The following is a 13,602-nucleotide window of genomic DNA, read 5'->3' on the forward strand; positions in this document are numbered from 1 at the left end:
GCTAGCATTTATATGGTGCTTTAAGGTTTGCAAAGCACCGTTATCTGTTACCTCATTTGAGCCTCACAACCCTGTGAGGTAGGAGCCCATTTTACAGATCAAGAAACTGAGGCTGAGAGGGGATGAGGTGACTCACCCAGGGTTATACAGCTTGCAAGTACCTGAGGCAAAATCTGAACTCAGGTCTTCCTGAGTCCAAATCCAGCACTCTTACCCACAGTACTACCTCACTGCCCCAGATTAGATCTATAAATGCCAGATCAAGGGAGTCATAATGAGAGCAGAATAATTGGAGCAGGGTCCTGGAGCAACAAAATTTAGAGGATGTGGAGGTTTATATTAGGCCTCACCCCACTCCTTGGATGGTGGCCTCGAAGAACCCCAGAGTCTACTCTCACCAGGGAAGTAGGTCAAGGCCTGTCCCCTCCCTTGATCAGTGTCCAGCTTTCTACCCTTATGAGGGATTTCAGGGAGTCTTGGCATGACTTGCCTACTGCAGACACCATTTCATGCTACTGGCCTCAGGTGCTGAAATTGCTAGCTGCTGCTCTGCACACCCACATTTCTCCCTGCCTCCTAACCACTGAATAAACAATAGCCTGTAATTCAGTCTCAGAGGTCAGAGAAGCCAGAGGATGAGGGAAAAAGAAACCTACTTGAAAAGGCATAATGAATGCAGTTGTTTATGGACATTTGCCTTAGATGCTGTCATTGACAGGCAACATGCACATCATTTCAATCTTCCAGAGAGGAAAGTGTCATACTTCCAAAGGTAACAGGCAGAGGTAGGATTTTTCTATGTTCTTAATCATATGTGTTCTAAGTGGGGAATGTGGGAATTACTGATTGAGAGGCAGTATGGTCTACTGTAAGCAGGGATACATAGGTTCAGATCTCACCTCTGACACTTGCCAGTTGGAGGACCCTGAGCGAGTCAGGAAACCTCTTTGAAAGTCAGTTCCTCTCTGTGTAAAATAGGGGTGATACTGATAGTACCCAGTTCCTAAGGTCCTATAAGGACATTATGGTTCAAAAAAGATGGTGTGGTAAAATGCTTTGCAAACCTTAGATCGCTAGAGAAATATCAGTTATTTTTATTTGGCAGATGATTATGAGGATAAATAGTTCACTTTTAATCATTAATAATAATTGTTGGCAATGTCAAGAGAATTCAGGAAAGGTCCCTAGTACATTGGGTAGACCCACTGTGGTGAATTTAGGGAGGATACTGGCAAGAGTCTCACAGGACTAGCAGACAGATTTGGGCCATGCCCATCTGGACTAGGGCACAGGACCATGGGGGTATCGGAGTTCATGTTTTCACGGAACTCTGAAGTTAACAAAGTGCTTTCTTCAATGTGAGGTAGGCAGTTTGTTATTATGCTAATAATGGCATTTCTCAGTAAAATATACTTTGAACCTACATGATACCAAATTAATTTCAGCTGATCAACTTATGCTTACCAAAATAAACCCAGCATGTTGGAGAGTTAAACAGTCCAAAGGAACAGTAACAATAAATCTCCATATCTCATTGGCCCCCAGAATTCCAAAGTTGGAAAGGACCCGAGAGGTTATCTACATCAACCTTTTCTTTTTACTAGATGGGTAGGGAGATGGTGGCATTGAGAGCCAGAAAGAGAAAAAAGGTTTTGTTCAAGGTCATGCAGCTAGTGTGGTTGAGTCTTCCAAATCCAGAGTCTAGGGCTTTGTCTTGCTAGCCCGTGGTGACCTCAATTTCATTAGTGCATGTTGGAAGAAAGCATACCTGGAACATACCCAGATGTCAAAACACACAATGGAAGCAATGCCATTAAACAACTGGGGAACTCTGTCATGATCTCAGCTACAAAACCCATTTAATGCAGCTCATATTCCTCAAACTTTCGGATTGGTTCTGTCCAGTCATTATCAGGATTACCAGCAACAGCTTTTCCTCTAAAAGTTGAGCTTCAAACTCTTCTATTCTTTCTATTCGAATGTCATTCAGCCCCTCAGTTAAAAATAGAGAAACTCACTAAGCCATCTCTTTCATCAGGCAAGGATTAAAACCTTTAGAGAGGAGAGACAGAGAGAGAGAGAGAGAGAGAGAGAGAGAGAGAGAGAGAGAGAGAGAGAGAGAGAGAGACAGACTGGCCCAATGCCCAGGAAAACAATATAAAAATCAATAATCTTCAACTTCCTTGATGATGCCTTCATCAAGATATTTCTGCATTTGAATCTTTTTTTTAAAATCCTAAATATTCACAATTTTCTGGAAGAGTTGTAATACTTTTAGTAAAAAGGAGCCTAAATATTTGTTTACACTGAAATCACTCATGACATTGGGAACTGGCTCCAAGTTTAATTTGTTAGCTTTTGGACAGGATATATGAAGTCACAGAACCCTGATATAATCCCAATAATATTTTATCCTTTTTATGTCTTAACTAAAACCTATAATGTAATTCTGTTTCAAGCAAGCGGCTAAGTGTTTGGTATTGGACATAAACTAGCTCAAGCACAAAATCGGCACAGGGTATAAGAGGTTTATACCACCACACTGTAACAATGCTATCCATTCCAATTGCCAGTGGACCCCATTTAACCTAATAACAACTCAGAAGGCACCATTCAGACTTTGACAGTTGCACAGTTCACTGAAAAAGACAATTTCCACATGATCTTGTTTCATTTGCCATTTATTCCAATAACTTGACAACAATTATTTGCGACTAAATCTAACAGTATTTATACAGGTATTTCCAAGCTAAAACACTGCAAGAAAAAATTCCAACAGACATGCAGTTCAATATGTTTACACAATGACATATATTTATTATAAAACCATTTGACTCTAAGCACTTTCTAGAATTGGAATACGGTAATTGCTCCACCCCCTAAGGAAACATGGCCACATCTGAGAAAGGAGAGGCTGCTGATCGAACATACCAGTTAGGACAGGAAGTGAGGAATCCGGTGCTCAATTGAGTCTAAATGGTTTGGCTACCCATAACAGTTTAGAGATGCTACTGTGTAATCACAGAATCATCCATTAGCTTAATTTGCACAAAATTGCAGCAGCCTTTTCAAGTATAAGCCCTTAGCAACCAATACACTGGTACAACAAGCAGCACTGGAAAAGCAGGTTGGATTGAATGACTATGCAGGTGGGCCCTGTTTTATGCAAACCCGATATATGAAAATCCAAACATACAAAACAGATAAATTAGGGGTGGGGGATGATTATTTCCATTATAAAATGAGTCTTTGCTTTACAAAAGGATTCACCACAAGTTTCCTCTAAATAGCAGCTCCCCTAGTGCACTTAAAATATGATTCAATTTACAAAAAAAAAAAATTGAATTTACACACAACTTTTTTTTCAGGAGCACAACCACAGCAAGAAGTGAGGTACACCTATATACAGTACTTATTTTCTCTTTACCAGAAGTTAGTGATTTTATCACCTACATCTCAAGGTAAATATTTCTCACCACTCCTATACTTTTTGTTGTTTGCAAGTTAACAGATGATATCGGAAAACAAAACCCTCTAGTCTAAGCCATTGAGATGCAAATTAAGCATTGCCTATAAAACACGGATCTGCTAGTCATTTTAAAGTATGTTTGTGACACCGTATTTACAATCACATTGCGGATTATCTTTACAGTGAAGCTTTTAAAACAGCACACAGGTACCAGTCCTCATACTTGAAGCACTAGACCCGATCCAACAGAAATGTTTGGTTTGTTTGCTGTTTGGTTTGTCTGTTAGGTCATACAGCCCAAAATAATGAAGGATGCTGGCTAAATGATGTGCAGCAGGTGGAAAAGAGATCCACAGTTTTCCCCTTACTCCATAGACTCAAGATGGAAAGCCCAACAGCTGTCCACATCCGGGGATCATCAGAGAAGTTTCAGGCATTAGAACACCCCAAAGAGCTTTTCTTAATTCTCGTTCTGATCCTCCATCCTTGGGGGGTTTGGGTAGTACATCCACAGTCTGAAGAATCCCAATCTGCCTCTGTTTTCCCTAGACCCTCCTTTGTGTGACTAAATAGAGGTTAAGTCTTTGTAGGACCAAGAAAAGGATTCAAAAAGTAACTTGCCTTATGGGCAAAGAAGGAGTGTTAGACTTGATGATACCATCTTAATAGAGGGATTTGGTGAGGCCTAAGAAAGTTGCTCCTGGTTTAGAACCCAGATGCGGTTCTTTCTCAGTGGCAGTTAAACCTAGGAAAAGCAGCTGAGATTTTTTTGTTGTTGTTAATACTAATGAGCCCCAGGGGAAGCTAGCCACTAATTAATCATCTGGAATTGGAAGGGAATGACCATGTACAATTCGCAGGGCTAGGCCTTGCAGCTCAGCTTCAGCCTGCGGCCAGGAGAGTGAAGGTTGCCCCCAAAGCCCTGGGGGTAGCCATGTTACTGTTTATTCCTCTTTCGAGCAGCATGGGGAGTCAAAGTTAAACAACCAAATCCAGCTGCAGGAGATAAAAATAAAGATCCCAGAATAAAATCATTTCAAAAAGCCCTGGTGCTGAGGAAGCAAAACCAAATGCAGTCAGTTGGAACAATAACAGAATGGAAACAAAGCTTCAGGGAAAAAAAAAAGCTCATTTCGACTTTAAAGTATGTCACAAACATACTTTAAACTAACAATAGAAACTGAACGCAACATATACTTGAAAGGCTGTATTGAAAAAATGATTTAAAGGATGCATCCCATTAGGTTGGAAGAGGAAATATTTCATCATGCTATGCTAATAATAAAGTGCAAATCTGGAAAGCGTAAGTATTCAAAATTAAGCCATCATTATTTAGTGGGATTGTGGATAAAATTGAGTTGTTCCAGGAGGTCTCTTTAGAAGAATGCATCTGAAATTGCTATTGCTTTTTTTTTCACCAAAATTAATGCTATAAAAGGTGTACTGAATTTATGTGGTGGGGGTGGGTGGGGGTGGGAAGCACTAAAAGTAGATTTGGACAAATCACCTCAGTTCTCACACATAGCTTAATGCTCAATAAAAAGTTAAGGAAAAGCAGATCTGATCATTCCCCTTAGCAAAAACTTTCTACCACGCCTTTTTTTTTTTTTGTCCTAGCTACCACTACATTCTGGCCAGCAGCCAGAAGTGACCCCCCTGAAGCTGTTCCATGTCAGCACCTCACACCCAAAGTGGAGGAAGTGATTTCCAGGCAATCTCTCTGTGTTCATACTTTCTCTTCTCTTCCCTGAAAGGAGACCCTTTGGAAGACCAACTCTCATAGAGTTAGTTTCTTATGGACCTCCAGTGCTAACCCTGCTGTAATGGCCATGAATAGAAATTATGATTTTGAAACAAAGGATGGCCAGGAGAGCTGGTCACGGTGGATGGTATTCAGACACTGCATTGTTCATTAAAAGCGATTCACTGCATGTTCTGAGCTCTGTCCACACACGACTCTTTTCAGTTCTGAAAAAGGCAAATGTTTTCCACTAGTAAAATATCGATGAAAAGAATACGGACTTAAGTCATTTATAATTGAAATTCGATTGCTTGGGAAGTCTTCGGAGTGGCAGACAATATACTATTAGTCATATTAAAGCTTTAAAAATAAGTCATCAGAGTCCACTTCAATCTCTGCATGATAATAAAGGATTATTATGTGCAGTAACCTATTTATGAAAAGGAAACAGGGAGCTTCTTTCATTCTCCATCAATTGCTTTAATAAGGAATTGAAAAGGCTGGCCTACTTTATATGCAGATCACCATCCCAGTTGCATAAGGATTTACAATAGACAAAACAAAACTATTTTTGTTGTAAATAAGGGCTGTTTGTTTAAATCTCACAATCATGTTTGCAGCTAAAAATTATTTACAGGCTAATAATAAGGCTTCATAAATGTTTTATATACTTGGTTAACCAAATTCATTTTAATACTCTCCCCTGCCCCCATTCCGGGGGGAGAAAAAAAAGAAATGCTCTCTTCGGATGACAAGGTAAAATTCAAGTAAAACCTAAGGAAAGGTGAAAGAGAAATGATTCGCTTAATTTCTTGGTTTTCGTTCATTCTTCCCCTATATGGAGACGCAATAGCATTATCAGATAGCACCCCTTTTAAAGCTTCAATAAACTTGGGAGGACTTCATAAACTCAATGAGAAAACATTGCTTTCTATTTAAATATGATAACCCAAGAAGAATTCAGAAGTCTAAACGTTGGTGGGTAAGGGTATTGGAAGGTATGTTGACATTTGTCTCTGCTACCTTGGAATATGCAGAGAACTGGCTTGGGAAGTCTGGAGACCCAAGTTCGAATTTCACCTTTGAAGTCTTCCTTCAAGGTATTTAAATGGCTCATATGTCTTTATTAAATGAGGTGTGTGGCGGCCTCTACTGGTGTATGCTTATAGAAAATGTCTCAATAGGCAGAAAAAATATTAATTTCAATTAAAAAGTTAGAAATTCAGACTTTCATTAAATGTATAAAAATATCTAATTTAATGCAGAAAAAATATATTACAAGTTGTGTAATGTTCTCTTAATTAGGAAAATAATCTAAAAGCACTGAACATTACTGACCATGTTAGTGTTGGCAAGGTAATGATTTAGGGAAGGACCTTAATTGTTCAATTCTCTATGCTAGCATGTTCAATACCTTTTATTAATGAAATAGCAAGCCCAACCAAGGCAGCTGAGTGCCTCTGGTCTATCACTAAGTCTGCTTAGCTGACTTCAATGAATCACTTAAAACAAACCCAGAAGAAAAGAAATATTTTACAGTGAAATCTATAAAGTCTTAGAACTAGAATCATTTAATGAAGGGCTGGTTACCTATAAATCAAGCAAACTCTCCTTTGATTGAATGCAGCTGACATATAGATCTATTTTACATTTTTTTTACTTTCAAAAATACAACACATTAAAATAGGTTCAATTTATCAAAGCTAAAAGCAACATTTAAGTAATGTACTTAAAGTGCAAAGGCACTTTAACACAAGAGGTGACGCTCAGTGACTTTGCGTGGTAACTGAAAGAGAAATACTGGATATTATTATTTACAAAGGAAGTGACAGTCCCAAAAGATCTTTGGAGATCTTCAGCATAACACATTCAGCATCCACTTCTTTAAAAGATTTTTTTTTTGCCTAGCCCCTTCCAGACCTCCTAGAGTCTCCCATTCCCCATCTGTGCACTGAAACAACAGAACAGATTGGGGGGGAGAACAAGAAGTAAAGTGAAAAGGGAAAAAAAAGTCATTGGAGCAACATTCATTTTCAGTGGACAGTTACTAAGGATGACAAAAAAAAAACCCAACCAAAATAAAGTGGAAATAATTTAAAAGGAAAACTTTTCAGAGCAAGAAGCTTGCTTTCCCCCATCCCTCACTGATTTTTCAGTTTCCATATTATTCCTGGAAAAGAAAGACCTCCCCCCAACTTCATTGCCCCCACCCTACAAAAACCAAAAAGCCAATGCACTGAATGTGGCCATCCCCAGCTGTTTCTGTCTTCCTGAGGCAGCCTTCCTTGATGCTTTCGTTCTCTTTCCCTCTCTTCACAGCTGACTGATCGCGGTTTGTTTCTCCAGAACTTCGAGGTAGTCTGGTTCTGTTTGCTGCTTGGCCTGAAGTAAAGGATGTTCAGGTTTGGATTGGTCTGCAAAGTATTTCCTGGGAGTTCCGTATAAAACAGTTTTGTTCAGTCTGTCCTGATTTTGGCGTCGGGATTCATAGGAAGGTGTGAACTGCCGCTTAGGTAAGGTGCAAAAGTTATAGTGGACCACCCCTGCGCTGGGGAGCTCTTTCACTCTCTCTGCAATATTTTGATAGAGTAGCTCCGGCTCTCGTGGGGTGGACTGCTTTTCCAGTAATTCTGATGCACTGATGGTATAAGCCAGAGTGGCTGGCCCTTCCTTCTTGGTGTCCAGATTCCCATAGCTGAACTCTTGGAGGTTTCGGTAGTATGCCACTGGGTCACCTTCCTTCTGCATGTAAATAGGGTTTTGGCACATCTGGCCCACAGGAGGAGGAATATAGTTATAGACGTGGCCTTCAGTTTTGTCAGCAGTGTCAGCATTATAAGATCCATACTGCAGTTGGAAGGAACTGATGTCTAAGTTGTTGGTGCTACTGGGCCCACTGGGTACCCCTTTTCGCCGTTTGAGGACAAAGACAAATAAGCCTGCTCCAAAGCAGACAGATAAGATAAAGACCACAAGCAACCCTAAAATTAAGACAGAGAGTGGAACTTCTGTATGTAGCTCTGGGTATGAGCTGGGAGCCACACTAAGGGATCTTGGGGTGTCTGTGTTATGACTCATGGATAAGATAGTAGCATCTGATAAGTCAGGGTTGTCTGGACAGATAGTGTCTCTCCCTAAAAATTTCAAGATCTCACCTGCATGTTTGGCTGGAGATTCACAGGTAATCTCATTGATGATAACAGGGGAATTTGCATGCTCTGTCCAGTCTTTCAGTCCCATAATGTCACAGGTACAATCCCACGGGTTTTCTTGCAGATCAATCTGGATAAAAGCTGGGAGCTGGTCCAGGACCCCTTTCACTGGCAAATGGGAGAAATGGTTGTTCCTCAGGTTCAGTCTGGTGAGGGCAGTGCCACCAAACACATTATCTGGTAATGATCTCAGTAAGTTGTTATTCAGAAATAACAGCTGCAAGTTAATCAGTGTATCAAAGGTACAGGGCTTGATCTCTTTAATGATGTTATACTCAAGATAGAGATATTGTAAACTCTGCAGCCCCTCGAACATAGAAGGATAAAGAATTTCCAGATAGTTGCCATTCAGATAAAGTCTCCGTAAACTGGTTAGGTTTGTAAAAGCACCCTCCTGAATGACTGCTATCCGATTGTTTCCAAGATGCAACAAATCCAAAGAACTGTATTCTGCGAGGTCATTTTTGTAGACAGTTTGCAAATAGTTCCCTGTAAGATAAAGCTTCTTTGGACTGGTAGGTTTGGGGTGAAGGGCTGAGATATTGGTGAACTTCCTTTCTTGGCAGTTGACATTTAACCCATTGTCAGAACTCTGGGAGGTACAGATGCAGCTGCTAGGACAGGTGAGGGGGACCGGTGACTTGGTCTGGTACACCATGATAGGTCCAAAGCTCTGCCTATCTTTGGACACGGTGACCCTGGGCGTTGGTCTGTTTCTTGTCTTGGGGGGTCGGCTGGCTTTGGGGGCCCGGGTAGGAGTGAGAGCAGGATTAAGGGTAGGCGACAGCTTCTGCACGTGGGTGTCGGAAAAGGAAGGGTGGTTCACTTTATGATTTGAATCGCTGGCACTCTTCCTGGGACAGAGGTCTTGCCTGGTCAACTGTGTCACGTCTTTCCCATGCAGCCGAAAAGGAGTTTCACAGACAATCTCTCCAACAAAGACTGTTATGGTATCGAGCCAAGCCTTCAGAGGAAGTAAATCACAAGTGCAGTTCCAAGGGTTTTCCTCTAACTGAATTTCCATGATCCCTCCAATGTGTTCCAGGACTCCAGCAAAGGGCATCATCTTCAGTCGATTCCCTCTCAGATCTAAGTGGGTCAGCAGAACAAAGCGGAACACATTATTGGGGAGAGACAGAAGGAGATTGTCATTGAGAATCAGGACCTTGAGCTTATTCAGCTTACTGAAGGCGCCTGCCTCGATGGCACTGATGTAGTTGTAGTCTGCCTGCAGGTACTCCAAACTCTCCAGGCCCAGGAATGTGTCCTCCCTCAAAACTTCCAGTTTGTTGTTGTTCAGGTGGAGTCGCTTGAGAGTTTTCAGGCCATTGAATGCCCCAGTTCTGATCTCTTGCAGCTCATTGTTTCCCAAATGGAGAGTCACCGCGTTGGAGTAATTGACGAACTCATTAGGATAGAGTCTGGTCAGTAAGTTTCCATTGAGGAAAAGCTGGTAGATCCGATACTGGGGGGGCTGGAGCAAGCTCACGGTTGTAAAGCCTTTGTTTTCGCAATTAATATTCAGTACATTTTCCTTCTCCTCACACAAGCAGCGGATCTTACAAATGTCTTTGCCAGTTTTGCGGCTCTCCGTCTGGAGGATCCCGGCCACGGTTAATACACTGAGCAACCAAACACCGTTCAGCATCTTTATGCACAGTCGATCTGGTTCCGGCACCTACAGTTAAGCCTTTAAGAAGGGGGTTTGGAAGGGTAGGAGTAGGGCAAGATTGGGGAGTGGGGAGAGAGAAACAAGGAGCCCGATTAAAATGGCCAGGAAAAGGGGTGGGAGAGAAAGGGATGAGGTGGGGGGGGCGAAGGGAGACAACACGACAGACAGAAACAATTGCTTTGCGAAGCTGTTTCCTCGCCCTCCGCTCTGCCCGCCCGCCTGCCCGCCAACTCACCCTCCCCGAAACACACAGCCATGCACCTGATTCCCCTCGGGTCCCTGCTGCCAGCGGAGTCATTAGTAACCGAGTTGTCTTACTAAACCGAGCCGACCTCCTCCTCCTCCTCCTCCTCCTCCTCTTCCTCCGGGGGTGGGGGTGGGGGTGGGGGAAGCCGGGGAAGGGACCGCGGACAGCTCGTCTGTCTCGCAGCAGTAGCAGCAGCAGTAGAAATAGCTTTACTTCTCTCTTTCTCTAGCTCCCCTCTTGCGCAAGGGGGTGGGGAAGGGGAGGGATGGGAAGGAATGGGAAGGGAAGGGGGGGGGAGGACCAAATGGGAAGGACCGCGGAAGGGAAAGGGCTGCGGTACTCACACATCAGGAGAAGATGAGACTCCCCTCCTTTGCGGTGGCCCCGGAGTTTAGCATTTTGGGTGCAAATAGAGAAACCGTTGTGGGGGGAAAAGCAGCCTGGAGAAGACGCCGCTTCTTGCAGACGGAACGGTTCGCTTGACCGGGGGTGGGAAGGGGTGGAACTAGTGGGTTTGGGGTGATGATGGGCGGGGGAGGCGTCCTGGGGGTTTGGGGCTCTGGGATACAACCCAAAGTCCTGGAGGTGGGCAGGCAGGAGGGGGCGAGGCGAGCGGAGGGGGCGAGGCGAGCGGAGGAGCCGCGGGAAGTTTGGCCACCTGGCGCCCGGCTGGCTGTGCGTGTGCGCTGGGCGCGGGCGGACGGCGGGGTGCGGGGCGCCGTGGGCTGCTGACTCCGCCGGCCGGCTGCTGGGGTTGCGGTGGTGGCGGCTCGGTTCCCTTCCCCCGGCTGGCGGTGGCTGCTGTCTGGGCGCCGTTCAGTTTGAATTTGAGAGGCTTTTGCAGGCTCCCTCGGACCTAGCTGGGGGTGACGTCACGCCCGGGAATGGGGCTGCTGGGGGTAGGGGGGGGAGGCAGATAGGGGGAGAGGATCGAGGCGGGGGGGTGGGGAGGCAGTTTGTTCACGGGGCCGCGGTGAGACTCGGGGAAGCCCGTTAGCGCTGTTCCTCTTCCTCGCAAGTGGCTTGGCAAAGGCGCTCGACATTCACTCTGTGCGTCTATTTATCTTGAACTCCTCCACCTCCGAGCAGACGACGCGCAACTCCTTGTGTGGGGGTGTCCAGAAGGGAAAATGCGAAAAGCGGAGCCGGCTAGGTTCCCCCGCACCTCTCCCTCGGCCCCTCCTCGCCTCTGCTTCTTCCACCCACCAGTCAGCACCTCCACACCAGAGCTGAGGTCTGGGGGAGTGGCTTGGTCATTCCTAGGATGTCTCCTCCCAGATTCCCAAGGCAGAAGTCAAATGGGGGGGGGTGTAGATAGAGGGAGGGGATGGAGGGAGAAGTCTCGGGGGAGTGTTTGAGAGGTAATGTTGGTGCTGCTAGATGTGCATGTATGTGTCTGTGTATGTCTCTGCGTGTGTGTGTGTGTGTGTGTGTGTGTTGTGTGTATGTGAGTGTGAGAGAGAGAGAGAGAGAGAGAGAGAGAGAGAGAGAGAGAGAGAGAGAGCGAGCGAGCGAGAGCGCAGAGTTCCAAGGGCTTTTGTGTTGTATACCCAGAGCTGGGTTTCAGAGCTAAAAGGATCCCTTCCAGGGTGGTGGCTGGAGGTTTTTTTTCCCCTCTGCAGATTGAAAGCAACCTCTGAAAGCCGCAGCTCAGTCTTTGGAAGGGGTCGAGCTGGGGGGTGGAGGGAGGTGGGGGAGAGTGATTTCCCTAAAGTTTAAGATCCGTCAAAACATGACGCTTAACCTGATTCTCTTTGTGGGAAAGGAGCAGAATAAGTAGGTGTCAGAAAAAAGTCGCTGCCACAGTAGGGAGCAAACAAAACCTACTGTGTTGTGTTTACAATTAGGTAGAACCACTTGCTAGGCTAGACTAGGGGGAGGGAGCCAGAACGAAAAAGAAAGGGCAATGCATGGGGGTGGGAAGAAGGGCAGAGGGATGGAGGGGGAGCCTCTTAGTCAAACTGGGCTGGGGCCCTGGGAATTCAGTTCCCTCTGTTTCTGATTCCTAAGCAAAGGGCCAGACCCGTGCAGGAAGCTCCAGGTCTGGCTTCTGGGCACAAGGCTTGAACTCTGTGTTGGGGACGAGGAGGGAGAAGGCAGCCAGGGCCTGAGGTGGGCTCAGCTTCAGAAGCCCAGAAAAATGAACAAGCCCCGGGGAGGAGAGGCAGGGCAAGGAGGGATGTTAGCTTTGGCTCGGCTCAAGCTTGCTAGCTTGCTTTCCTTCTCACCCCCTCCACCTCATCCCCAATGTAGCAGGTTTGCTTCACTAGCTCCCCAGCATCTAGAGCCAGTGCACACTGCAGGAAGAAGCTAATCCCTGGCTGGGGTAGGAGTGGGGTTCATGCATGGCTGGCGGCTGACCCTCCCCCCCCCAAGCTGAAACCTGGCTGTTCTGTGTGGGAAGAGAAAGGCACTGGAAGGCTAGCCCTGGGGACAGATAGGTCCCAGTGCCTCCTCCCTCTCTCTCTTTACAACCTTCTGAACTTACCCAAATTTTTAGGCTTTGTAGCCTTTTCCACAACGTTAACCTGGGAGCTAATTTTAATAGTTTTGGCACTGGGGGTGGGGTGGGGTGGAGTGGATAACCTGTGGCAGTCAAGACAACTATGGATGGTTTCTTTTTTGCCTCTTCCTCTTCCCCCTTCCCTTCTTCCTTCCTTTTCTTTCTCTTACACCCCCCCCCACACACACTTTCTTTCTGCCTAGACCTTAAAGCCTGTCTTCCACCCAGCTCAGCACCCACACAATTTGGTACTGATCACTGTTGAGTGCAAAGGAGATGCTAGGCTCTTTCCATGGAAGTAAAGGGGTTGGGAAAATCCTGGAGGCAGCAGGGTGAGCAGGGTAGGGGCTGCCGATTGGGGTGATCTTAGCTGCTCCCCTCTCATTACTCTCCATGCTCAGTGCCGATCATTCCTTCTCACTGCAGCTACGGAGCTGTTCAATCCTTGGAAATCAGGGCAGCTCGAGGTCCCGGGGAAGGGGCTGGTAGTCAGATCCCTGGGTACTGCTCTCTACCTGGCTCACTGCAGGGATTTGTATGAGCAGAAATAGCCAAGTGAGTTCCCTTTAGTAGAAAGGAAACTGAGGGTGGCTTGAGGAAGGACGCTTGCCCTAAACATTTTTTTTTGAGGTGGGGAGGCATGGCAGCGGGTAGGGGAGAGAAGAGGAATGTAGATAACAGTTGGAGTTTGTAGATTTGACTGTAGCAGTGTGTATGGACAGCATGCCATGCATATATTGATTTCAGATGGGTGGCTG

The 13,602-nt window shown here is 45.3% G+C and overlaps 1 protein-coding gene across 1 annotated transcript; it reads right to left on the reverse strand.

The window, feature by feature from the left end:
- Window positions 1-2,663: 2,663 nt before the first annotated feature.
- Window positions 2,664-11,555, reverse strand: SLITRK2 (SLIT and NTRK like family member 2). The gene is made up of 2 exons (XM_020974800.2): window positions 10,686-11,555; window positions 2,664-10,112 (listed from the first exon to the last, which is right to left on the reverse strand). The coding sequence occupies exon 2, from the start codon at window positions 10,068-10,070 to the stop codon at window positions 7,524-7,526; it is 2,547 nt and encodes an 848-aa protein (XP_020830459.1). The 5' UTR covers window positions 10,071-10,112; window positions 10,686-11,555; the 3' UTR covers window positions 2,664-7,523.
- Window positions 11,556-13,602: the final 2,047 nt, after the last annotated feature.

This window comes from Phascolarctos cinereus, unplaced genomic scaffold (assembly GCF_003287225.1).
Source record: "Phascolarctos cinereus isolate Bilbo 61053 unplaced genomic scaffold, phaCin_HiC Scaffold_8;HRSCAF=390, whole genome shotgun sequence".
Taxonomy (NCBI): domain Eukaryota; kingdom Metazoa; phylum Chordata; class Mammalia; order Diprotodontia; family Phascolarctidae; genus Phascolarctos; species Phascolarctos cinereus.

Excerpts from the sequence above, each read along its gene's own strand:
- SLITRK2 (XM_020974800.2), bottom strand. The coding sequence starts at position 10,070 with ATGCTGAACGGTGTTTGGTTGCTCAGTGTATTAACCGTGGCCGGGATC.